The following is a 27,885-nucleotide window of genomic DNA, read 5'->3' as shown; positions in this document are numbered from 1 at the left end:
AACACCATCACCAATCCGATATATGATGCCGGATTAAGTGGTTTATTATCACCCAGTGAGTCAAATAGGATGATCTTTGGCCTCCAGTCCAATTAGTTTCAGATGATTTGATTCAGAAATTGATTTTCTCAGAAGGACCATCCTTCATTTATTAAACATCCATTCACTTTGTGCGGCAGCGTTTGTGATATTGTAACTTGTGAAGTAGGTTTATGCGTCTATCTGTAATTTTAACCTGGATAAGGATTGCAGGGCCAAAATGGAAAATGTCCATCACGTTCATGCCGCTCAGTTTAAGGTGGAATAGCGACCTTTTTAGGGCGTTAGATCTTGAAATACATTGAAACAAAAAAAACCCACTGGTGTCTGCAAAGCTGCTACCAATCATTAAATATTTATGTTGGCAGTTTTGTCACTTGCTCAATAGACTACGTTTTAAAGCATGTATTTCTCCCCTTTGACCTGTCTATGGAAACGTTGGTAGGTATTTTTGAAATAATTTAAAGTAATCTCAGCTCAGTTACACGGTGTGTGGACCCCGACGAAATAATGTTGCACTTGATTTATACAGTTTCTCTTTTGTCTTCGTGACGTGTGCTAAACTAGTGCTTAAGAGCTAACTCCAGGTGCGCTAAGAGGCGGTGGCACTTATTATAACCAAATCTTATCACTGGAATCTTACGTACTTGTTCAATCTGGTGACAAGAGTTCAACATCAATTTGTATTAACAAAAGATAATCAAAATAATTCTAATTTAACCAATGACTTTTTCATTACAGCACATTTTCAGATATACTTGTTTAATCCAGCGTTAAATCCATCACGCGAATTCCAATTTGCGCTTGAATGGTGTTTCAGATATTTATCATTTTAAAAACATTTTTTAAAAATCTAAAAGTCGTCACTTCTTTGTTTTTTGCTAGAATGTTTTTTTTCTCACAACTATGAAAATATCCTGCATTTATAATGTTCTGCAATGCCTGCGTTAATGTTCACACCTTTTCTGTATTGTGTAGTTTTCACTTATCGAGCTTCCGCTTGATGCTGACCATGATATATGCCATTGAAGAAATAAATCGCAACAAAAACTTGCTTCCGAATACTACTCTGGGATATAAAATCTATGATGATTGCTCGTCATCTGCGGTTGCGTCCAAAGCTGCGCTCGCACTGGTCACCAGTGAAGAACAACGAATGAATTTCACTCAATGTGAAGCTTCCAACGTAGCGGCCATTGTTGGCTGTGACATCTCCACGTCTTCAATCGTGGCGGCAAGGGTAATCGGACCCCTTGGCATCCCCATGGTAATGCATCATATATCTGACTGCTTTCTTATTAGGCTGCATGATATTGGTCAGGTTGCGATGGTCAAATAAACGAGGAAGCAAAATCGTAGGTTAGAGACGTTTCTACGCTGTGTCATTTAACGCGCTCCACTAATTGCTATGGCCACCAAGGGTATTTCAAAGAGGAAAACAATTTCTCCCTTTCCGCGCTGGGCAGGGCTGAGAAGCACATAGTCCATATGGACTTTCAAAAGTCGATTGATGAAGTGACATATATATATATGATTGAGATATTTGAATCTCGTGAGCTTAAAAGGGCAGGAAAGGAGCTGAAAGATTGAAGACAGACGGTAGTGATTGTTTGTCAGAATGACCGGAAATGTGCAGTGGAATTTCAGAGATCACTGTCACGTTCAGAACACAGTTTCAATGTTTGCGAGTGAAGCGAAGCTCGGGCACTTAAATGTGCGTGTGGCATTAAGCTTCAGGATGAGTTCCACGGACTTGTGAAGTGGGAAGGCACAGTGAAAAAACGACATTGAATACAAAGTAGCGCGAAGTGTGAGGCCATGGGATTCGGTAGGAAGAATGAAGAAAGAAATCTAAGGCAATGGTTCAATCACGTGTACATGCCAGCTGAACGGAGAAGTCTTTGAATGTGGCGGGACACGGTTGAGATGACTGACTTCTAGGAGGCAGCCAAGGTGGATTGGCCAAACTAAATTGTCTGTGGTGTCCGGGAATACGCAAATTAGGTGAATTAGTTGTGGCAAATGCGGGGTTACCGGGATAAGGTGGGGTGGTGGGTCTGGGTGACTCGATGGACCGAATGGCCTCTATCTGCAATGAAGGGATTCTATTATTCTATCCTGGGCTCCACAAGTTAGCGGAAGGATACCGTATCGCTTTACCAGAATGATATCAATGGTGAATTACAATTACCAAAACAGACGAGATGCAGAGGGATTTGTGGGCGGCACGGTGGCACAGTGGTTAGCACTGCTGTCTCACAGCGCCTGAGACCCGGGTTCAATTCCCTGTGTGGAGTTTGCACGTTCTCCCCGTGTCTGCGTGGGTTTCCTCCGGTTTCCTCCCACAGTCCAAAGATGTGCAGGTCAGGTGAATTGGCCATGGTAAATTGCCCGTAGTGTTAGGTAAGGGGTAGATGTAGATGTAGGGGTAGGGGTATGGGTGGGTTACGCTTCGGCGGGGCGGTGTGGACTTGTTGGGCCGAAGGGCCTGTTTCCACACTGTAAGTAATCTAATCTAATCTAATCTATTCTCCCTAAAGCAGAGCAGGTGAGAGATTGGATGCTAATGAAGCAAATTTTATACTAGGTGATCAAGAAGAAAGCAGCAAATTTGATATAAACAGGCTAAGAACGGAACGCGAGAAGTCACGGTAGGGATTGATATTCAAACTGACGAAGTGTTTCCAGCAACTTCTATTGCGGTCAGTTTTCTTATCATTGCTCTTCGTAATCTATAAACAAAATAAAACTTTGTCATCAGGGCATAATTTCGAATCTTGCACAACGAATGCGTCCACATATTCAAATGTTTGACGGAGCTATAAAATTGAGAGGTTGTCTTAAAACTGACGGGGAATGGGAGAAAGTGAGGACTGCAGAGGCTGGAGGTCAGTGTCGACGGTGTGGCGCTGGAAAAACACAGCAGATCAGGCGGCATCCGAGTTGCAGGAGAATCGACGTTTCGGGCATAAGCCCTTCTCGAGGAATCAGGAATGACGGGGAATGGTTCATTATAGGAAGAATCTAATACTGTAAAACAATGATATTGTTTCAAAAGGGCGTTAAGCTGAGGGTAAAGTGAAAGAGTTAAAGAAGGGTTGCCTACTTTCCATTAGAAGTTGTTTTAGTTAAAAAAGAAAAGTTATGGGCAGAACTAAAACAGTACAGATGCAGGATAAGGACAGGAAACAGCTGGGCCATGCAATCAACATCCAAAAAATGAATGGGAAGTGAGTAAACCAACATCGGGAAATCTGGTGAGCATAAATGATCAGACTCAGAATACGGAGCATGGGAAACACAGCTGAGAACTGCGGGGGGGTTTTGCAGAGTTGAGTCTGAGACTGTGAAGCCTGGCTGACCTTGCAGTCGATCAAATCGATTGTAATTTGCACCTAAGCTTTCTAGTGGTTTGTCAAGTTAAATAACAACATATACAAGATGATGATTACGTCCCAGTTGGAGGATTTTGTTCAATTCTGAGCATCACAATTTAGGAATATTGTCAAGAATTTGGAGGGTTCGCTAGGGAATGTGGCTTTAATAATGTGGATAGAATAGAGACTGTGGGGCTGTTCTTAGACCAGAAAAGACGGATAGGAGAATACATCGACAGTAAATGGGAAAAACCTTCCAGTGACAGGAGGGTGGACACCCAAAAGGTGGTTCACAAGAGGACGAGAAACATATGAAGAATTGCTTTCCTTACAGAGAGTTGTTGTGAATTGGAATGGACGGTCTATGAAGCAGATAAAGTAGCAGTTTCAAAGGGAGAGCGGTAAACGATCAATGACCTGCTTAAGTGCTGTATCATGCTGTGATGTAATTGACAATTTCGCCGTATGTATGTAGTCGCAGGGACGAGCAGTGAAAAAAAACATTGTTAGTCAAAGATTGTTTCATAAATTCCTATTGTATGAACCATAATCCTACAAATTAGTGGAAATTGCACTGTGCCGGGAAGCTTGCAATAACGCAGATTTCCTACGCAACTCAATCGTGCTGGGTGAACACGTTCCTAGTAAACAGTGTTAAAATCTATTCATTTTTTGTACAGGTCAGCTACTACTCGACATGTTCCTGTCTCAGCGATAAGCAAGAATACCCCACGTTTTTTAGAACGATACCAAGTGATAACTATCAATCGAAACTTCTCGCTGAATTGGTGAAAACCTTCGGCTGGAAATGGATTGGCACAATTCGAAGTAACATCGATTACGGTAATTTTGGAATGCAAGCATTCGTCGAACAGGTCCGTAAAACCGGCGTTTGCATCGCCTACTCTGAATCATTTTACAGGACCGACCCAGCGGAGAAAATCAGCAAAATAGTGCAGGTGATCAAACAGGCCACCACAAAAGTCGTGGTAGCTTTTGTTGATACTGGAGATATGCGAGTTTTACTTCAGGAAATTTGGCGTCAAAACGTAACAGGCATACAGTGGATTGGGAGTGAAGGATGGGTTACGGAACAATTACTCCCGTCTGAAGAAAGTGCACGATTTCTGACTGGGACAATCGGCGTAGCAACCCCGAGAACAGAGATAGCTGAGCTCAGAGATTATCTCCTTAAAGTGCATCCCTCTAAATTTGGTGGGAGCATTTTGGTGAAGGAGTTTTGGGAGAAGGTATTTGCGTGCAATTTGACAAAGCACAGCAGTGTTGCATTTCGAATGCGGCAGTGCACCGGAATGGAACAGTTGGATGGGTTAGAAAATGCTTACCTTCCAGCGATAATGGACGGAAGTTCCTACCATGTGTACAAAGCGGTCTATGCTGTCGCTCATGCACTTGACGATATGCTAAACTGTGAAGAAGGCTATGGTCCATTTAGGAATAATACATGTGCTCACATTTCGAACTTTGAACCCTGGCAGGTAAGAAAACGCGTGCACTTCATTTTAATTCGATCCCTTTGAGTCAGTGCTCGGAACAGAGAGACTGCATTGTAAATCTGAAGGGGTTATTATTCCCAGCATGAGTAAATGAACAGTCAACAGGCAAACTTTGTTGATTTATTTCATGGTGCTGACTAACCATTCCCGTCATAAGAAAATAGGAATGAAAATGAATGTATGTATTGTCTATGTTGATGGTAACCGGAATGACAATGGATTATTTATCCAAAAGCACAACTAAGCTTTGGAGACATGTGTTTGAATCAATTAATAAACCTGAAATTAAAAACGAATCTAATGGTGATATGAAAACATTAATGATCTGGCAACATCAGTGGAGAGAAAGCAGAGCTAATAATTCGGATCCACTGATCCTTCTTCAGAACTGTTCTTTGCTGAGTTTTTCCAGCAATTTCCGTTCTTGTCTCTGATTTCCAGCAACCGTACTTCTTTGCCGTTATGTTTCTTTTCCCCATGAAAACATTGTAGCTTTGCGGTTTAAAAACGCACCCGGTTTGCTCGCTTCTGTTAGAGAAGGAAATCTGCCATCCTTACCTGGTCTGACCTAATAGTGAATCCAGGCCAACAAGCCGGCCTCGCAAGCCGTTAGGACTGGTGACAAATCTGGCCTTGCCAATGGTGCCTGCGTCTCATGCAGGAATAATTACAACTCACATGCCTTGTGTTGTTCCACTGCAGCTACTCCATTACCTCTACACGGTAAATTTCACAACTCGGACTGGAGAAATCGTGCATTTTGATAGAAATGGTGATCCGATCCCTACGTACGAAGTAATTAACTTGAAAAAGAATTTGGAGGGTGCTCTTGAAATTATAAACATTGGTTATTATGATGGTTCGGCACCGTTAGGATATCGGCTTCTCTTGAATATGGACGAAATCTTGTGGAGTAGTATTGGAAACATGGTATGTTCCCTACAATACTTCTCGAGGAAGGATAGGGTATGGGGATTACAAGATGAAGGACAATTGCCAGTGCGATTTTATTAATTCTCTGACTCTGAGGAATTTATTGCCCATCCCAAATTGCCGTTAAATAAAAATGGATAGTTTTCTGGGCATATTCAGAGGGCAGTCCCCTGTCTTACAAATTATGTTTCCTTTCTCCGTACCATTGTTTTTGTAGAACTTAAAGCAGCCTAATTTTATCCACATGGTCCAAATATAAACGCCCAATTAATTATTCAAGTCCATTCAGATTCTCCACTTCCAATTCAGTCTTCTGAAAATTTCTCGACGAGTTCCTCAAAATATCTCTAATTTTGCATCAGAAGCGCCTTGTGGTGTTGGATCACTTGTAGACGCTTTATAAATGTGCGTTGTTGTTGCTAATCCTTGCGCCCCGAAATGAGAACATTTCTGAGTGAACTGGCGGTCTCTGCTGTGGACCTGACTGGATTCATTACGAAAATAAAAAGGGTGCTTTCAACATTTGTGGAGACGGAATGAGGTAACGTTTTCCACAAAATGTTGCCGAATCTTACTGATTACAAGGAAGCTAGATTGTTTAACCAATTTTTAAAGCGCATTGTTGTTTCTTCAGCATTTTCTCCCTGTATTGGGACATCAGAGACCGCTGAGAGGTGATAATTTATTACTATTTCATTGTGCATTGGTCAATTAATAACACAATAGCACAGAAAATTGACCGTCATTCGAAAAAAAAAGTTTGATTAAAGGTCATAGTTATACCTCTCATTAGAGAGAAGTGGCTGCTGGTGATTTAACCTGAGGCGAGGGAAGAGGTTGAGAAGGCTGAACGGCTACCTGAGCTGGGAGCGGGAATTGAACCTTCACTGTTGGCGTTCCTCGCTAACTGAGCTAGCCGACCCCCTGTTAGTTCAGCATCTCAGCAACAGTGAAGAATAATGATGCACATTTAAAATAATGAAAGAATGGCCATGCGTTTATGAAGTATCTTGCATAATTTGTTTGTTACTGAGATGCGCTTGAAATATAATTTTACTGAGTCATCGAGGGTGGCGGTGGAGATTTGGGGGGCAAATAAACTGTCCGGAATTAGCTGTCTCTGAATTACTGGGTGAAAGAAGGTCGGGTGAGAAGAGACTCATCCATTATACCTTCCAGCGTGGAACTGATGGACCGAATACAGGATAGGTAGCGGCTTTCTGTGGAGTATACTCTATGGAAAGGCCATACCAAAATATTTTTCTACATATAACTACAGCAACGATCGGCCTCGAATATTTTCTTATTTGTCATGAATTATCGCATTTAATAGATTTGGATGAAATCAGCATTGTTTCCTTTTGCTTTAGATTCCAAGTGCCCTCTGTTCAGAACCCTGTCCTGCCGGAACAAGAAAGGTCAGCCGGAAAGGTCAGCCAATATGTTGTTTTGACTGCGCAGAGTGCGCCGATGGTGAGATCAGCAACGCCACAGGTAGGTACAAACGTGGAGCTGAATACGATGTTATCGTGTGTCCATAATCAATCTCATATTTTTTTTAATGATTATATCATTCTTTCAGATTCCACTGATTGTATGAAATGCCCTTTGGAATATTGGTCCAATCAACAAAAAGAACGATGTGTTCCCAAAAAGATTGAATTTCTTTCCTTCCAAGAGGTTCTGGGCTATGCCTTAGTGGCACTTACATTAGTGGGCGTGTTCCTCGCACTGGGTACAGCTGCTGTATTCTTCCAGTATCGGGAAACTCCTATCGTTCGAGCCAACAATTCGGAGCTGAGCTTCCTCCTTCTCTTTGCCCTAACGCTTTGCTTCCTGTGCTCACTTACCTTCATTGGGAAACCGACCGGATGGTCCTGCATGTTGCGGCGGACTGCATTTGGAATTGTATTTGTTCTCTGTATTTCCTGTATTTTAGGGAAAACTGTTCTTGTTGTGATCGCTTTTAAAGCAACCCTTCCCAACAACAACTTGATGAACTGGTTTGGACCCATGCAGCAACGGTTAGGCGTGTTCGTTCTTACATTTCTTCAAGGTTTAATTTGCACAATCTGGCTCATTGTATCACCTCCCTATCCAGTGAAGAACATGACCTATTATAGAGATATCATTATTTTGGAATGTGACGTGGGCTCTTTAAAAGCCTTTTATTTCGTATCCAGTTATATTGGTCTTCTCTGCACTGTGTGCTTCCTGTTAGCTTTTCTTGCCCGGAAACTTCCAGATAATTTCAACGACGCGAAGTATATAACTTTCAGTATGCTGATCTTCTGTGCTGTTTGGATCACTTTTATTCCGGCTTATGTCAGCTCTCCTGGAAAGTACACGGTGGCTGTCGAAGTGTTTGCTATTTGGGCGTCAAGCTTTGGTTTGCTAGTCTGCATTTTTGCTCCGAAATGTTATATTATCTTACTGAAACCGGAGAATAACACAAAGAAAAACATGATGGGCAAAGGGTCTTCACAGTAACTCTGAGATTGTTGTTGTTCATTCAATGTAGACGCTATTAATGCTTATTTAACTCTACTATTATATACAGTCTTTTGACAATTTGATGGCTTGATTGTTCACAGGAGTCGCAGGTGGATAGGATAGTGAAGAGTTTGGTATGCTATCCTTTATTGGTCAGAGTATTGAGTACAGGAGTTGGGAGGTCATGTTGCGGCTGTACAGGACATTGGTTAGGCCACTGTTGGAATATTGCGTGCGATTCTGGTCTCCTTCCTATCGGAAGGATGTTGTGAAACTTGAAAGGGTTCAGAAAAGATTTACAAGGATGTTGCCAGGGTTGCAGTATTTGAGCTACAGGGAGAGGCTGAACAGACTGGGGCTGTTTTCCCTGGAGCTTAGGATGCTGAGAAGTGACCTTATAGAGGTTTATAAAATCATGAGGGGCATGGATAGGATAAATAGACAAAGTTCTTTCCCTGGGGTGGGAGAGTCCAGAACTAGAGGGCATAGGTTTACAGTGAGAGGCGAAAGATATAAAAGAGACCTAAGGGGCATCTTCTTCATGCTGAGGATGGTACGTGTATGGAATGAGCTGCCAGAAGAAGTGGTGGAGGCTGGTGCAATCGCAACATTTAAAAGGCATCTGGATGGGTATATGAATAGGAAGGGTTTGGAGGGATCTAGACCAGGTGCTGGCAGGTGGGACTAGATTGGGTTGGGATATCTGGTCGGCATGGACGGGTTGGACCGAAGGGTCTGTTTCCATGCTGTACATCTTTATGACTCTCAGTGCAAATAGTAGAGATTGTACACAGGTGGAGGTAACATTCTGTTCCAGCCAGTAAATGATTGCTATATATAAAAACATTAATTGTAATAGGCATTCTCGTCTGGCTGTCCATGCTCGCTGGGACTGATTTCACTTTAATCCCATCAACAGAGCAGTCTTCAGCTTGTTCAACTGCTTTCTATGTTGTAATGTTTCAAATTAGATTTCATCGAAATGTATTAAATATGTCCTATAATGGTATAGAATCTGAATATTGATTAAACATTATACATATTTGTGCAAAGCTTTTGGTCTTGTACAAGTTGTAAGAAATACCATGGAAGCGAAATATAGTGTATGAGCAGACAGTACAAATTAATTGGCAAATGAATTTTGATTAATACAGACACTGCCTGGATAAGTTATTTCAGGAATGAAATGATAAAAATGGAAAAATGACAGCGAAAGGCAACTAAGTGGATAATTCAGGCAAAACAACTCAATTAAATCACCATGGAGACCATGAGGTATATGAGGTAGTGAGTTAATATGAGCTGAGGTTAGAAACAGGGAAGAAGAGGTTTTTGGGAGTTGGGAGTTTTTGATGAGTTCCAGAGATATGGAGGAAAGGATAGCAAAGATGATTCTGAATATGAGCAAGATTAACAGAGTAGTTGTTATGGGGTCTTTAACTTTCAAGTATAGACTGGAAATACCATAGTTCGACTACTTTAGATGGGTCAGTTTTTGTCCAATGTGTGCAGGAGGATTTCCTGACACAATATGTCGACAGGTCAACAAAGGGCGAGGCCCACATTGGATTTGGTACTGGGGCATGAACCCAGCCAGGTGTTAGATTTGGAGGTAGGTGAGCACTTTGGTGATAGTGACCACAATTCGATTATGTTTACTTTCAGGATAGAAAGGAATGGGTATATACCATAGGGCAAGAGTGATAGCTGAGGGAAAGGCAATTATGATGTGATTAGGCAAAATTTAGGATGCATAGGATAGTGGAGGAAACTGCAGGGGATGGGCATAATTAAAATGTGAGCTTATTCAAGGAACAGCTACTGTGTGTCCTTGATAAGACCATAAGACATAGGAGTGGAAGTAAGGCCATTCGGCCCAACGAGTCCACTCCGCCATTTAATCATGGCTGATGGGCATTTCAACTCCACTTACCTGCATTCTCCCCGTAGCCCTTAATTCCTTGTGACATCAAGAATTTATCAATCTCGGCCTTGAAGCCATTTAGCATCCTGACCTCCACTGCACTCCGCGGCAATGAATTCCACAGGCCCACCACTCTCTGGCTGAAGAAATGTCTCTGCATTCCTGTTCTGAATTTACCCCCTCTAATTCTAAGGCTGTGTCCACGGGTCCTAGTCTCCTCGCCTAATGGAAACAATTTCTTAGCATCCACCCTTTCCAAGCTATGTATTATCTTGTAAGTTTCTATTAGATCTCCCCTTAACCTTCTAAACTCCAATGAATACAATCCCAGGATCCTAAGCCGTTCCTCGTATGTTAGACCTGCCATTCCAGGGATCATCCGTGTGAATCTCCACTGGACACGCTCCAGTGCCAGTATGTCCCTCCTGAGGTGTGGGGCCCAAAACTGGACACAGTACTCCAAATGGGGCCTAAACAGAGCTTTATAAAGGTTCAGTAGCACATCGCTGCTTTTATGTTCCAACCCTCTTAAGATAAATGACAACATTGCATTCGCTTTCTTAATCACAGAATCAACCTGCATGTTTACCTTCAGAGAATCCACGACTAGCACTCCCAGATCCCCTTGTACTTTGGCTTTATGAATTTTCTCACCATTTAGAAAGAAGTCCATGCTTGTATTCTTTTTTCCAAAGTGCAAGACGTCGCATTTGATCACGTTGAATTTCATCAGCCATTTCCTGGACCACTCTCCCAAACTGTCTAGATGCATCTGCAGCCTCCCCACTTCCTCAGTACTACCTGCCTGTCCACCTAACTTCGTATCATCGGCAAACTTTACTAGAATGCCCCCAGTCCCTTCATCCAGATCATTAATATATAACTTGAACAGCTGCGGCCCCAACACTGAACTCTGTGGGACACCGCTTGTCACCGGCTGCCATTCCAAAAAAGAACCTTGTTTTCCCAACTTTCTGCCTTCTGCCAGACAGCTAATCCTCAGTCCATGCCAGTAGCTCACCTCGAACACCATGGGCCCTCACCTTACTCAGCAGCCTCCCGTGTGGCACCTTTTCAAAGGCCTTTTGGAAATCTAGATAGACCACATCCATTGGGTTTCCCCGGTCTAACCTACTTGTCACCTCTTCAAAGAATTCTAACAGGTTTGTCAGGCATGACCTCCCCTTACTAAATCCATGTTGACTTGTTCTAATCCGACCCTGCTCTTCCAAGAATTTAGAAACCTCATCCTTAACGATGGATTCTAGAATTTTACCAACAACCGAGGTTAGGCTAATTGGCCTATAATTTTCCATCTTTTGTCTTGATCCTTTCCTGAACAAGGTGGGGTACAACAGCGATCTTCCAATCATCCTGGACTTTCCCTGACTCCAGTGACTTTTGAAAGATCTCAAACAATGCCTCCGCTATTTCCTCAGCCACCTCCCTCAGAACTCTAGGATGTAGCCCATCGGGACCAGGAGGTTTGTCAATTTTAAGAACTTTTAGCTTTTCTAGCACTATCTCTTTTGTAATGGCAACCATACTCAACTCAGCCCCTGACTCCCTTTAATTGTTGGGATATTACTCATGTCTTCCACTGTGAAGACTGACGCAAAGTACTTATTAAGTTCTCCAGCCATTTCCTTATCTCCCATCACTAGCCTTCCAGCATCAGTTTGAAGTGGCCCAACGTCTACTTTTGCCTGTCATTTGTTTCTTATGTATTGAAAGAAACTTTTACTATCATTTCTAATATTACTGGCTAGCCTACCTTCATATTTGACCCTCTCCTTCCTTATTTCTCTCTTTGTTATCCTCTGTTTGTTTTTGTAGCCTTCCCAATCTTCTGATTTCCCAGTGCTCTTGGCCATTTTATAGGATCTCTCTTTTTCTTTGATACATTTCCTGACTTCCTTTGTCAGCCATGGCTGTCTAATCCTTCCCCAGATACTCTTTCTTTTCTTGGGGATGAACCTCTGTACAGTGTCCTCAATTATACCTACAAACTCCTGCCATTTTTGCTCTACTGTCTTGCCCGCTAGGCTCTGCTTCCAGTTGATTTTCATCAGTTCCTCTCTCATGCCCTTGTAATTACCTTTATTTAACTGTAACACCATTACATCCGATTTTGCCTTCTCTCTTTCAAACTGCAGACTGAACTCTACCATATTATGATCGCTGCTTCCTAAGTGTTCCCTTACTTTAAGATCTTTTATAAAGTCTGGTTCATTACATAGCACTAGGTCCAGAATAGCCTGCTCCCTTGTGGGCTCCATGACAAGCTGTCCCAAAAAGCCATCCAGTAAGCATTCCATGAATTCCTTTTCTTTGGATCCACTGGCTACATTATTTACCCAGTCCACCTGCATATTGAAGTCTCCCATGATCACCGTGACCTTGCCTTTCTGACATGCCTTTTCTATTTCCTGGTACATGTTGCGCCCCTGGTCCTGACCACTGTTAGGAGGTCTGTACATAACTCCCATTATGGTTTTTTTGCCTTTGTGGTTCCTCAATTCCACCCACACAGACTCCACATCATCCGGCCCTATGTCATTCAGTGCCATAGATTTAATTTTGTTCTTAACTAGCAGGGCCACCCCGCCCCCTCTGCCCACCTCCCTGTCTTTTCAATAAGTTGTAAATCCTTGGATGTTTAACTACCAGTCCTGAACCCCCTGCAGCCATGTCTCTGTGATGCCTATCACATCATAATCATTCACAATGATCTGTGTCATTAGTTCATCTACTTTGTTATGAATGCCACGAACATTCAGGTAAAGTGCCTTAATGCTAATTTTCTTATCATTAGAGATATTGGAAGACATAAGATGTCCTAAGTTATCCTTCCTTTTTGTTGCATTCCTAGTCTGCCTCAAGCTTAAATCCACCTGCATACATGTTATCCTCCTGCTTATCTTTCCATTTAACTCCATACTCTGTCTCTTTCACTTTCCCTTCCCCCCAACTCAGAAGTTTAAAGTCCTACTGACCACCCTATTTATCCTCTTCACTAGAACATTGGTACCAGATCGGTTCAGATGGAGACCGTCCCAACGGTACAGATCCCCCCAGTTCCAAAACTGATCCCAATGCCCCATGAAGTGGAATCCCTCTTTCCCACATCAATCCCTTAGCCGCGTGTTTACTTCCCTAATTTTCTTATCGCTATGCGAATTGGCACGTGGCTTGGGCAGTAATCTGGAGATTATGACCCTTGAGGACCATAATCTCCTCAATTTCCTTCCTAGTGCTTGATAATCCTCAAACAGGTCCTCCACCCTTTGCCTATGTTGTTAGTCCCAACATGGACCACAACAACTGGATCCTCTCCCTCCCTTTCAAGCCGGTCGGAGATGTCCCGCACCCTGGCACTGGGCAGGCAACACACCATGCAAGACTCCCGATCCGGCTTGCATAGGATACTATCTGTCCCCCTAATTATAGAATCCCCTATAACAACTACTTGTCTTTTTGCTCCTCCCTCTTGAATGGCCTTCTGCACCATGGTGCCGTGGTCAGCTGGCTCATCCTGTCCAGAGCCCTTTTCCTCATCCATACAGGGAGCAAGAATCTCATGCCTGTTGGACAAGGTCAAGGGCTGAGGCTCCTGCACTCCTGAACTCAGGTTCCCCCTACCGGCCTCACTTACAGTCACACCCTGATGTCCCTGATCACTAACTGAATGTGAATTACTTAATCTCCCAGGTTCTTGTCATGTTCTAACTATGTTCTTGTCATGATTTGGCAGGGAGGAAGTGGTCAAGCAAGGAAGCCATAGTTTACTAAAGAAGTTGAATCTCTTGTCAAAAGGAAGGGGAAGTCTTACCTTAGGATAAGATGTGAAGGCTCAGTTAGGGCACTTGAGAGTTACAATTTTGCCAGGAAAGACCTAAAGAGAGAGCTAAGAAATGCTGGGAAGGGACATGAGAAGTCATTGGCAGATAGGATATAGGAAAACCGTAAAGCTTTCTGTGGGTATCTCAGAAGTAAAAGAATAACTTGGAAAAGATTATGACCAATCAAGGATAGCAGTGGGAAATTGTGCATGGATTCCAAGGAGATAGGGGAAGCACTGTCCACACTGGAAAAAGACAATGTTGTCAAGGACAATACTGATATACAGGCTATTAGACTAGATGGGATTGAGGTTCACAAGGTGGAGGTGTTAGCAATTCTGGAAAATGTGAAAATAGATACGTCCCCTGGACTGGGTGGGATTTATCCCAGGATTCTCTGAGAAGCCAGGGAGGAGACTGCAGAGACTTTGGCTTTGATCTTCATCGTTGTTGACAGCAATAATGCCAGAAGACTAGAGGCTAGCAAATATTGTCCCCTTGTTCAAGAAGTGTAGGGAGACAATCCTAGTAATTATAGACCAGTGAACTGTAGACTACTTAGATGTGGGTAAACTGTTGGAAATGGTTATAAGAGATAGGATTCATAAGTATCTGGAGAGGAATAAGTTGAAAATGGAGAGTCAACATGGTTTTGTGAAGGGTAGGTCATGCCTCACAAACCTTACTGAGTTATTTGACAAGGTGACCAAACAGGTGGATAAGGGTAAAGTGGTTGATGTGGTATATATGGATTTCAGTAAGGTGTTTGATAAGGTTGCCCACAGTAGGCTAGTGCACCAAAAACAGAGGCTTGGGATTGAGGGTGACTTAGCAGTTGGATCAGAAATTGGCTAGCTGAAAGAAGGCAGAGGGTGTTGGTTTATGGGAAATGTTTATCCTGGAATTCAATTATTAGTGGTGTATGGCAAGGATTGTTATGGGGCCACTACTGTTTGTCATTTTTATAAATGACCTGGATGAGGGTGTAGAAGGATAGGGTAGTAAATTTGCAGATGACATTGAAATCGGTGAAGTTGTGGATAGTGCAGAAGGATGTTGCAGATTACAGAGGGACATAGATAAGCTGAAGAGCTGGGCTGGGAGGTGGCAAATGGAGTTTAATGCAGAAAAAAGTGAGGTGATTCACTTTGGAAGGAGCAACAGGAATAAAGAGTATTGGGCTAATGGTAAGGTTCTTGGTAGTTTAGGTGAGCAGAGAGATCTCAGTGACCATGTACATAGATCCCTGAAAGTTGCCACCCAGGCTGATGGGCTGTTAAGAAGGCACATGGTGTGTTAGCATTTATTGGGTAGGGGTATTGAGTTTTGGAGCCATGAGGTCATGTTGCAGCTGCACAAAACTCTGGTGTGGCTGCATTTGAATTATTACATACCATTCTGGTCATCGCATTTAAGGAAGATTTGGAAAGGGTGCAGAGGATATTTACTAGGATGTTGCCTAGTATAGAGGGAAGGCCTTATGATGAAAGGCTGAGAGTCTTGAATCTATTTCCCTTAGAGAAAAGAAGGTTGAGAGTTGACTTAATTGAGACATATAGGGTAATCTGAGGGTTAGACAGGGTGGACAGTGACAGCCTTTTTCCGCAGATGTTGATGGCTAGCATGAGGAGACATAGCTTTAAATTGAGGGATGATAGATATAGGACAGTTGTCAGAGATAGTTTCTTTACTCAGAGAGTAGTAGGGGCATGGATCATCCTGCCTGGAGCAGTAGTAGATTCATCAACTTTAAGGGCATTTAAGTGGTCATTGGATAACCATATGGATGATAATGGAATAGTATAGGTTAGATGGGCTTCAGATTGGTACCACAGGTCAGCACAACATCAAGGGCCAAGGACCTGTGCTGCGCTGTAATGTTCTATGTTCTATGGAGATGATGACTGGGTGGTATTATTGCAGTTAATCCGGAAATTGAGCTTGTGTTCTGGTGACCTGGGTTTGAACCCTGCCATGCCACATATCTGAAATTAGTTACCTACTGACAACCTAACCTATTGCCGATTGTCAGGAAAACTCATCAGGCTCACTGACATCCTTCAAGAAAGGAAATTGACGATCTTCACCTGATCTGGCCTAATGTGACTCCAGACCCAGAGCGAGCGGTTGACTGTCAACTCTGAAATGGCCTTGCAAGCCACTCAGTTGTATCAATTGCTGTTTCAACAAAGAAATGAAACTGGTTAGGCCACTCAACAGAGACTGAGGCACTGGAGAAGGCAACAGGCAGAAACAGTCATGTCCATATTGCAAAGTCTTCCTTACTAACTTCCGGAGGCTAGTATCAAAATTGGGAGGGCTGTCTCACAGACTAGTCAAACAACAGCCTGACATAGTCACACTCACCTTTCTAACCTGACAGTCAATGTACCAGACACTGCTATCACCATCCTTGGATATGCTCTGTCCCACTGGCAGAAGTGACGGCACAATGACAGACAGTGTGGAGGGAATTGTACTGGCAGTCCTCAACATTGACTATGGGCCCCATGAAGTCTCATTTCTTCATGGGTAAGAAAACCACCTGCTGATTGTCATGTACCATCCTCCCTCACCTGATGAAACAGCACTCCTACATGTTGAACATCACTTAAAGGAAACAGCAAGGGTGACAACGTTGCAAAATGTCTTCTGTGTGCCAGATTTAACTACCAACAAATAACTGTGGCTTAGCAGCAGCTTTACTATTTGAGCTGGTCAGGTCCTAAAGGGTCCATGGGATGGCACCTGGTGAGGGAATCAACAAGAGGGAAAAACACATTTGATCTCATTCTTACCAGTCTGCCAGCTGCAGATATATCAATCAATGACAGTATTACTAATAGCAACCACTATGCACTCCTTGTGGAAATGAAATCCCACCACCACATTAAAAATATCATCTATCATGTTGTATGACTCAATCAGCTTGCTAAATGGCATAGACTTTGAACAGATTCAGCAACTCTAGACTAGGCATACATAAGACATTGTGGCCATCAACTACAATGGAATTGTACTCCAGCACAATCAGCAGACTCATGGCTGAGCATACCGCCACATCAATGATTACCATTGAACCCTGGAAGCAACCTTGTTTCAATGGAGCGTGCAGGAGGGCATGCCAGGAGCAGCACAAGACATACCTAAAAATGAGCTGTGAAACTGGTGAAGCTACCAAACAGGACTTCTTGCATGACAAACATAACACAACCAACAGACCAGATATAAGCTTTGCAGTCCTGCCACATCCAGTTGTGAAGGATAGTGGACAATTAAGCAACTCACTGGAACAGGAGGTTGCACAAATGTCCCTGCCTTCAATGATGGAAGAGCCCAACACATCAGCGCAAAAGATTAGGCTGAAGCATTGAGTAGGTGCTCCAATTTAGCCTCCTCCAGTGGGCCCCAGCATCACACATTAGGTCCTCAGCCAATTCAATTCACTCCATGCGATATAAGGAAACAGTTGGAGGCATTAGATACTGCAAAGGCTATGGGCCTATAACAACATTTCAGCAATTGTATTGAAGACTTGAGCTCCACATCTTGCCATACCCCGAGCTAAGTTGTTCTAAATCAGTTACAACACTGGCATTTACACAACAATGTATCAATTTTCCCAGAAATATCCTGTACATAAAAAACAGGGCAAATCCAACCCGGACAGTTACCACCCCATCAGTCTCCTCTTGATCATTAGTAAAGTGACAGCATTGTCAACAGTGCTATCAAGCAATACCAGCTCAACAATAATCTGCTCAATGATGCTTAGTTTGGATTCCACCAGGGCTACTAAGCCCTTGACCTCATTACAGCCTTGGTTTAAACACAAATAAAAGAGCTGAATTCTAGCAACGTGGTGACAGTGACAGCCCTTGACATCAAGACCATATTCAATTAAATATGGCATTAATATGTTCCACCAAAACTGGAATTAATGAGTATCAGAAGGCAAACTCTCTACTGGTTGGAGTCATACCTAGTACTTAGGAAGGCAGCTGTGGTTGTTGGAGGTCAGTCATCTTATCTCCAGGAAATCTCTGCAGGAGCTCCTCAGAGTAGTATACTAGCCCAACCATCTTCAGCTATATGGATGTTCATCGATGAGTGCACAATGTTCAGCACCATTCATGACTCAGCAGATGAAGAAGTAGTCCATGTTCAAATGCAACAAAATCTTGAAAATATTCAGGCTTGGACTTGCAAGTGGCAATTAACATTCATGCCAGGCAATGACCATCTCCAATGTGACACAACCTAATCATCACCCCTTAACATTTAATAGTGTTACAATCACTGAATCATCCACTATCAATATCCTTGGGGTTATTTTTTACCAGAAACTCAACTGGATTTGCCACATAAACACCATGGCTACATGAGCAGTTAAGGGGCTAGGAATGCTTCAGTGACTAACTTACCTCCTGACTCCCCAAAGCCTGTCCACTATCTAGAGGGCACAAGTAACAGAGAAGCAGCGACAGTAAAAAAAAGAAGTTCGATGCTTCAACAGAGGTCTTGCCTGAACTTTCTCTCTGAAATCTCTCCTGCCTTGTGTAAATTGGTAATCCAAGGTGGAAATCAGGACAAATTTCTGGCTGTAACAGGCTGCTCATTCTTTGAGGTATTTTAGGTGTTGGAGGTGATTTCCTCAAATTCCAGGAGCAGCAATTACTGTTTTATATGCTATTGCATTGTTTTTGAACTTTGGAGGAAAAAAAAGGCAAAACAATAGCACTTTTAAAAGGGAGAGTAACAGACAAAGGAAGCACATGGTGAGGTCAGTGCAGGAGAGAGAGAAAAAAAAACCCACACTATTGACTGACACAGCAGTGAACCTGCACAGTTAGTGCCTTTGCTGTTTGAATTCATGTATTTTTGGACATCAGAGTGTGTCTGGGAAAATTAACAAACAGTGAAATTCGCAGCTAATCTTGGAGGAACCTATTTGGGAGAGGTCACAGCACAGAAACAGATAAGTCAATATTTTAAGGATGGCCTTTCAGTAAATCTGCAGTAGTGTGTAGAGTGGATTCTTTCTTGATTATATGTTATATTGAGATATGTCTTTTGATTAAACTTAAAAATATAAGCCATAAGTATTAATTTAACCTGGAGTAGTGTTTTGTAGAGGAACAATTTTCTGGGACTGTAGACTGAAAGAAGCATAAATTGTCTTTAGTAGAGTGGTATGCTCTTCTTGACAGATGTGGGAGTTTAGGGAGAATTTACTTGTTACTGAGGATTATATCTGCAATAAATGCTGTTGGTTGCGAATCCTATCAGAACCAATGGATCGGTTGGAGAGACAGTTAGAGGTAATGAGGAATTTATAAGAGCAAGAGGATGTGATGAATGGCATTTATAGGAATCGGGAAAAGTTACAGGTGGGTTAACTCCAAGAAAGGTTAGAGAGGTAGGCAGGAGTCTTCTGTGGCTATCCCCATTTCAAACAAGTGTACTGTTCTGGAAAATGTAAGGGGTGATAGATTCTCAGGGGAATATAGCACATGCAGCCAAGTTTCTCATATTAAGACTGGTTCTAATGCAATGAGGGGTATGAAAGATTCCAAGAGATTGATTGTGTTAGGGAACTCTCTAGTCCAAGGTACAGACAGATGTTTCTGTGACCAGCAGCAAAAAATAAGAATGGTGTGTTGCTTCCTCCAGCTCCTCCAAGACCGTGTTAGGGAACTGGAGCTGGAGTTGGATGAACTGCGGATCATTCGGGAGGCAGAGGTGGTCATAGATCAGAGCTTTAGGGAAGTAGTTACTCCGAAAGTTATAGAGAGATGGGTGACAGTGAGGGGGAGTGGGAGAAAGCAGCCAGTGCAGGGACCCCCTGCGGTCATTCCCCTCAAGAACAAGTATACCATTTTGGATACTTGTGGGGGGGATGACTTACCAGGGGTAAGCAATGAGGTTCAGGCCTCTGGCACGGAGCCTGTCCCCGTTGCTCAGAAGGGAAGGGTGGTGAAAGGTAGAGCGATAGTTATTGGGGACTCAATAGTGAGGGGCACAGATAGGTGGTTTTGCGGGGGCGACAGAGACTCACAATTGATATGTTGCCTCCCAGGTGCAAGGGTACGTGATGTCTCTGATCGTGTTTTCCGGATCCTTAAGGGGGAGGGGGAGCAGCCCCAGATCGTGGTCCACGTTGGCACCAACGACATAGGTAGGAAGAGGGGTGAGGATGTTAGACAGGCTTTCAGGGAGCTAGGTTGGAAGCTCAGAGCTAGAACAAACAGAGTTGTTGTCTCTGGTTTGGTACCCGTGCCACGTGATAGAGAGTCGAGGAATAGGGAGAGAGAGGAGTTAAATGCGTGGCTACAGGGGTGGTGCAGGAGGGAGGGATTCCGGTATTTGGATAACTGGGGTTCTTTCTGGGGAAGGTGGGACCTCTATAAACAGGATGGTCTACACCTGAACCTGAGGGGCACCAGTATCCTTGGGGGGAGGTTTGCTAGTACTCTTTGGGAGGGTTTAAACTAACTCTGCAGGGGCATGGGAACCTGGAGTGTAGCTTTAGGGTACAGGACCTTGAGTGTAGGGAGGTTAGGAACATGGCATCCATCTCGAAGGAGGGTGCCTGTAAACAGGAAGGTGGCTTGAAGTGTGTATACTTCAATGCCAGAAATATAAGAAATAAGGTAGGTGAGCTTGCAGCATGGGTTGGTACCTGGGACTTCGATGTTGTGGCCATTACAGAGACGTGGGTAGAACAGGGACAGGAATGGCTGTTGCAGTTTCCATAGTTTAAATGTTTTAGTAGGGTCAGAGATGGGGGTAAAAGAGGGGTAGGTGTGGCATTGCTTGTCAAGGATAGTATTACAGCAGTAGAAAGGGTGATGGAGGATGACTTGCCATCTGAGGTAGTGTGGGTGGAGGTTAGAAATAGGAAAGGTGAGGTCACCCTGTTAGGAGTTTTCTACAGGCCTCCTAATAGTCCGAGAGACGTAGAGGAAAGTATTGCGAGGATGATTCAGGAGAAGAGTGAAAGTAGCAGGGTGGTTGTTATGGGGGACTTTAACTTCCCAGATATTGACTGGGAAAGCTATAGCTTGAGTTCGTTAGATGGGTCGGAGTGTGTCCAATGTGTGCAGGAGGGTTTACTGACACAATATGTAGACAGGCCAACAAGAGGTGAGGCTATACTGGATTTGGTTCTAGGTAATAAACCAGGCCAGGTGTTAGACTTGGAGGTAGGTGAGCACTTCGGTGGCAGTGACCACAACTCGGTGACTTTTACTCTAGTGATGGAGAGGGATAAGTGTGCACTGCAGGGCAACAGTTATAGCTGGGGGCAGGGAAATTATGATGTGGTGAGGCATGACTTAGGATGCGTGGATTGGAAAAATAGGCTTCAAGGGAAGAACACAAATGATATGTGGAGATTGTTCAAGGAACAGCTAATGGGTGTCCTTGATAAGTATGTACCAGTCAGGCAGGGAGTAAAGGGTCTTGTGAGGGAGCCGTGGTTTAACAAGGAATTGGAATCCCTTGTGAAAGGGAAGAGGGCGGCCTATGTAAAGATGAGGCGTGAAGGTTCAGTTGGGGCGATTGAGAGTTATAAGGTAGCCAGGAAGGATCTAAAGAGAGAGCTAAGAGCAGCGAGAAGGGGACATGAAAAGTCCTTAGTTGGTAGGATTAGGGAAAACCCAAAGGCTTTCTATAGGTATGTCAGGAAGAAAAGGATGACTAGGGTAGGTATCGGTCCAGTCAAGGATAGTAGTGGGAAGTTGTGTGTGGAGGCGGAGGAGATCGGTGAGACACTAAATCAATACTTTTCGTCAGTATTCACTCAGGAACAGGATATTGTTGCCGATGTGAATACTGAGTCACAATTAATTAGAATGGACGGCTTTGAGGTATGTAGGGAAGAGGTGTTGGAAATTCTGGAAAGGATGAAAATAGATAAGTCCCCTGGGCCTGATGGCATTTATCCTAGGATCCTCTGGGAAGCTAGGGAGGAGATAGCGGAGCCATTGGCCTTGATTTTTATGTCGTCGTTGTCTACGGGAATAGTGCTAGAAGACTGGAGGATAGCGAATGTGGTCCCCTTGTTCAAGAAGGGGAGCAGGGATAGCCCGAGTAACTATAGGCCAGTGAGTCTCACTTCTGTTGTGGGCAGAGTCTTAGAGAGAATTGTAAGGGATAGGATTTATGAACATCTGGATAGGAATACTGTGATCAAGGATAGTCAGCATGCTTTTGTGAAGGGCAGGTTGTGCCTCACAAACCTTATTGAATTCTTTGAGAAGGTGACCAAGGAAGTGGACGAGGGTAAAGCAGTAGATGTGGTGTATATGGATTTTAGCAAGGCGTTCGATAAGGTACCCCTTGGCAGGCTAATGCAAAAACTACGGAGGTATGGCATTGAGGGTGCATTAGAGGTTTGGATTAGGAATTGGCTGGCTGGAAGGAGACAGAGGGTAGTAGTTGATGGTAAAGGTTCATCTTGGAGCACAGTTACTAGCGGTGTTCCACAAGGATCTGTTTTGGGACCATTGCTGTTTGTCATTTTTATAAATGACCTGGAGGAGGGGCTTGAAGGCTGGGTGAGCAAGTTTGCGGATGACACGAAAGTCGGTGGAGTTGTGGACAGCGAAGAAGGATGTGGCAGGTTACAGCGGGATATAGATAAGTTGCAGAGCTGGGCAGTAAGGTGGCAAATGGAATTCAATGTAGCTAAGTGTGAAGTCATTCACTTTGGTAGGAGTAACAAGAAGATGGATTACTGGGCTAATGGTAGACTACTTGGTAGTGTGGATGAGCAGAGGGATCTTGGTGTCCATGTACACAGATCTTTGAAAATTGCCACCCAGGTAAATAGTGCTGTGAAGAAGGCATATGGTGTACTGGGCTTTATTGGTTGAGGAATTGAGTTCCGGAGTCCTGAGGTCATGTTGCAATTGTATAAGACTCTGGTGTGGCCTCATCTGGAGTATTGTGTGCAGTTTTGGTTGCCATATTATAGGAAGGATGTGGAGGCATTGGAACGAGTGCAGAGGAGGTTTACCAGGATGTTGCCTGGCATGGTAGGAAGATTGTATGAGGAAAGGCTGAGGCACTTGCGGCTTTTCTCATTGGAGAAAAGAAGGTTTAGGGGAGATTTGATCGAGGTGTACAAGATGATTAGGGGTTTAGATAGGGTTGACAGTGAGAACCTTTTTCCGCTAATGAAGTCAGCTGTTACTAGGGGACACAGCTTTAAATTAAGGGATGGTAGGTATAGGACAGATGTTAGATTTTCTACTCAGCGGGTTGTGAGTTCATGGAATGCCCTGCCAGTAGCAGTGGTGGACTCTCCCTCTTTATGGTCATTTAAGCGGGCATTGGACAAGCATATGGAGGTTATTGGGCTAGTGTAGGTTAGGTAGGCTTCGGTCAGCGCAACATCGAGGGCCGAAGGGCCTGTACTGCGCTATATTTTTCTATGTTCTATGTTCTATGTTCTATGTTCCCTGGAGCCAGGATCAAGGATGTCTCAGACAGGGTGCAGAATGTTCTCAAGGTGGAGAGTGGCTTGCGAAGGTCAATGTACAAATTGGAACCAACGACATAGGAAGGGAAAAGGTTGAGATTCTGAAGGGAGATTACAGATAGTTAGGCAGGAATTTAAAAAGGAGTCCTTCAAGAGGAGTAATGCCTGTATTACTCCCCGTGCTTTGAGCTAGTGAGGGCAGGAATAAGAGGATAGAGCAGATGAATGCATTGCTGAGGAGCTGGTGTGTGGGAGAAGGATTCACATTTTTGGATCATTGGAATCTCTTTTGGGGTAGAATTGAATTGTACAAGAAGGACGGATTGCACCTAAATTGGAAGGGGACTAATATATTGGCAGGGAGATTTGCTAGAGCTGCTTGGGAGGATTTAAACTAGTTAAGGTGGAAGCTGTGGGGGTGGGGGAGGGGGTGGGGGTTGGTGGCAGCAAGGATATAGTGAAGAAAGAGATCAATCTGAGACTGGAACAGTTCAGAACAGAAGGGAGTCAAACAGTCAGGGCAGGCAGAGACATAGCAGAGAACAAGGTAGGACTGATAAATTCAACTGCATTTATTTCAATGCAAGGGGCCTAACAAGAAGCTTAATGTTCTGAGATACAAATGCTACAGGAAGGACAGAAAGGGGGGCAAGAGAGGAGGGGGGGGGGTGGCGTTTTTGATAAGGGATAACATTACAGCTGTACTGAGGAAGTATATTCCCCGAAAAATATCCAGGGAAGTTATTTGGGTGGAATTGAGAAATAAGAAAGTGATGATCACCTTATTGGGATTGTATTATAGACCCCCTAATAGTCAAAGGAAAATTGAGAAACAAATTTGTAAAGAGATCTCAGTTATCTGAAAGAATAATAGGGTTATTATGGTAGGGGATTTTAACTTTCCAAACATAGACTGGGACTGCCATGGTATTAAGGGTTTAGATGGAGAGGAATATGTTAAGTGTGTACAAGAAAATGTTCTGATTCAGAATGTGGATGTACCTATTAGAGAAGGTGCAAAACTTGATATACTCTTGGGAAATAAGGCACAACAGGTGACTGAGGTGTCAGCGGGGAAGCACTTTGGGGGTCAGTGACCATAATTATATTAATTATAGAATAGTGATGGAAAAGGATGGAGCAGATCTAAAAGTTGAAGTTCTAAATTGGAGAAAGGCGAATTTTTACGGCTTTGGGCAAGAAATTTCAAAAGCTGATTGAGGGCAAGTGTTTGCAGGTAAGGGGACAGCTGGAAAATGGGAAGCCTTCAGAAATGAGATAATGAGAATCCAGAGACAGTGTATTCCTGTTAGGTTGAAAGGGAAGGCTGGTAGTGATAGGGAATGCTGGATGACGAAAGAAATTGGGGTAAAAACAATGACTGCAGATGCTGGAAACCAGATTCTGGATTAGTGGTGCTGGAAGAGCACAGCAGTTCAGGCAGCATCCAAGGAGCAGTAAAATTGACGTTTCGGGCAAAAGCCCTTCATCAGGAATACAGGCAGAGAGCCTGAAACGTGGGGAGATAAGTGAGAGGAGGGTTGTGGGTGGGGAGAAAGTAGCATAGAGTACAATAGGTGAGTGGGGGAGGGGATGAAAGTGATAGGTCGGGGGGGAGGGTGAAGTGGATAGGTGGAAAAGAAGATAGGCAGGTGGGACAAGTCATGGGGATAGTGCTGACCTGGAAGTTTGGAACTGGGGTGAGGTGGGGGAAGGGGAAATGAGGAAACTGTTGAAGTCCACATTGATGCCCTGGAGTTAAAGTGTTCCGAGGCGAAGATGAGGCATTCTTCCTCCAGGCGTCTGGTGGTGAGGGAGCGGTGGTGAAGGAGGCCCAGGACCTCCATGCCCTTGGCAGAGTTGGAGGGAGAGTTGAAATGTTGGGCAACAGGGTGGTGTGGTTGATTGGTGCGGATGTCACAGAGATGTTCACGAAAGCGCTCTGCTAGGAGGCATGGTGGGAAGAGGTGTAATCCAGGTAACTGTGGGAATCGGTGGGTTTGTAACAATTGTTGGTATCAAGTCGGTCATCATTATTGGAGATGGAGAGGTCTAGGAAGGGGAGGGAGGTGTCAGAGATGGTCCAAGTAAATTTAAGGTCAGGGTGGAATGTGTTGGTGAAGTTGATGAATTGCTCAACCTCCTCGCAAGAGCACGAGGTGGCATCAATGCAGTCATCAATGTAGCAGAGGAAGAGGTGGGGAGTGGTGCCGGTGTAATTACGGAACATCGACTGTTCTCCATAGCCAACAAAGAGACAGGCATAGCTGGGGCCCATACATGTGCCCATGGCTACCCCTTTGGTCTGGAGGAAGTGGGAGGATTCGAAGGAGAAATTGTTAAGGGTGAGGACCAGTTCGGCCAAACAAATGAGTGTGTCGGTGGAAGGGTACGGTTGGGGATGTTGGGAGAGGAAGAAACGGAGGGCTTGGAGGCCCTGGTCATGGTGGATGGAGGTGTACAGGGATTGGATATCCATGGTGAAGATGAGGCATTGGGGGCCTGGGAAACGGAAGTCTTGGAGGAGGTGGAGGGTGTGGGTGGTGTCTCGAACGTATGTGGGGAGTTCTTGGACTAGGGGGGGAATAGGACAGTGTTGAGGTAGGTAGAGATGAGTCGGCCAGCATGGTCAGGCTTATAGATCTTGGGAAGGAGGTAGAACCAGGCATGCGGGGTGGGAATCTCCTGAGGTGATGAGGTTCTGTATGATCTAGGAGATGATGGTTTGGTGATGGGGGCTGGGGTCATGGTTGAGGGGGGGGGAAGGAAGAGGTGTCCTCAACTTGGCATTTGGCTTCAGTGGTGTAGAGGTCAGTGCACCAGACTACCACTGCGCCCCCTTTATCCACTGGCTTGATGGTGAGGTTGGGATTAGAGCAGAGGGATTGGAGGGCTGCACGTTGTGAGGGTGAGTTTGGAGTGGGGGAGGGGGGTAGATAGGTTGAGGTGGTTAATATCCCGGTGGCAGTTGGAAATGAAGAGGTCGAGGGTGGGTAATAGGCCAGCGCGGGGTGTCCAGGTGGATGCAGTGTGTTGGAGGTGGGCGAAGGGGTCCTCGGAAGGTGGGCGGGAGTCCTGATTGTGAAAGTAAGCTCGGAGGCGGAGGCGACGGAAGAATTGTTCGATGTCACGGCGTGTATTTAATTCATTGATGCGTGGACAGAGGGGGATGAAGGTGAGTCCTTTGCTGAGGACTGATCGTTCGTCCTCAGTGAGGGGAAGGTCTGGAGGGATGGTGAAAACTCGGCATGGCTGGGAGCTGGGAGTGGGGGTGGAGCCTGTAACTGGAGTGGGTGTGGTCGTGGGGGGAATGGAGGTGGAGTCATTAGCAGGAATGATGTTCCCCTCAGGGTTCTGGGGGGTGGGGATGGTGACAGTGGGATCTGTGAGGGGCGTGTCAGCAGAATGCAGGTGGGTGGCATTGGTGGGGGCAGAAGTGGTGGCAAACACGACAGTAGGTCAGGCGGAAGTCACTGAGCGTGTGACATCAGCGATGATGTGAGGGGCAGAAGTGATGTCACGTGTGGTGCATGAGGAATTGTGAGGGGTGGAAATGGCTGTGGGAGCGGAAGTGCGGGTTTGGTTAAGAAAGAGAAGGAAGCATATGCCAGGTGTAGACAGGATAAATTGAGTGAATCCTTACAAAAGTATAAAAGCAGTAGGAGTATACATAAAAGGGAAATCAGGAGGGCAAAAAGGGAACATGAGATAGCTTTGGCAAATGGAGTTAAGGAGAATCCAAAGGATTGTTACAAATTAATTAAGGACAAAAGGGTAAGTAGGGAGAGAGTAGGACCTCTCAAACATCAGCAAGGCGACCTTTGTGTGGAGCGACAAAAAATGGGGGAGATACCAAATGAGTATTTTGCATCAGTATTTAGTGTGGAATAGGACATGGAAGATATAGAATGTAGGGAAATAAATGGTGACATCTTGAAAAAATGTCCACATTACAGAAGAGTAAGTGTTGGATGTCTTGTAATGTATAAAAGTGGATAAATCCCCAGGACCTGATCAGGTGTACCCTAGAACTCTGTGAGAAGCTAGGGAAGTGATTGCTAGGCCTCTTGCTGAGATATTTGTATCATCTATAGCCACAGGTGAGGTGCCGGAAGACTGGAGGTTGGCTCATGTGGTGCCACTGTTTACAAAAGGTGATAAGGACAAGCCAGGCAACCATAGACCAGTGAGCCTGACATCGGTGGTGGACAAGTTGTTGGAGGGAATCCTGAGGGACAGGGTGTACATGTATTTGGAAAGGCAAGGACAGATT

The 27,885-nt window shown here is 44.3% G+C and overlaps 1 protein-coding gene across 1 annotated transcript; it reads left to right on the top strand.

The window, feature by feature from the left end:
* The first annotated feature begins 1,051 nt into the window (after positions 1 to 1,051).
* On the top strand, positions 1,052 to 8,356 carry LOC140478480 (extracellular calcium-sensing receptor-like). Its single transcript, XM_072571740.1, has 5 exons — positions 1,052 to 1,306; positions 4,097 to 4,915; positions 5,636 to 5,863; positions 7,237 to 7,360; positions 7,449 to 8,356. The coding sequence occupies exons 1-5, from the start codon at positions 1,052 to 1,054 to the stop codon at positions 8,354 to 8,356; spliced, it is 2,334 nt and encodes a 777-aa protein (XP_072427841.1).
* Positions 8,357 to 27,885: the final 19,529 nt, after the last annotated feature.

Source organism: Chiloscyllium punctatum, chromosome 6 (assembly GCF_047496795.1).
Source record: "Chiloscyllium punctatum isolate Juve2018m chromosome 6, sChiPun1.3, whole genome shotgun sequence".
Classification (NCBI taxonomy): Eukaryota; Metazoa; Chordata; class Chondrichthyes; order Orectolobiformes; family Hemiscylliidae; genus Chiloscyllium; species Chiloscyllium punctatum.
The sequence above is the reverse complement of the archived record's forward strand: the minus strand, read 5'-3'. Positions and strand labels throughout refer to the sequence as shown.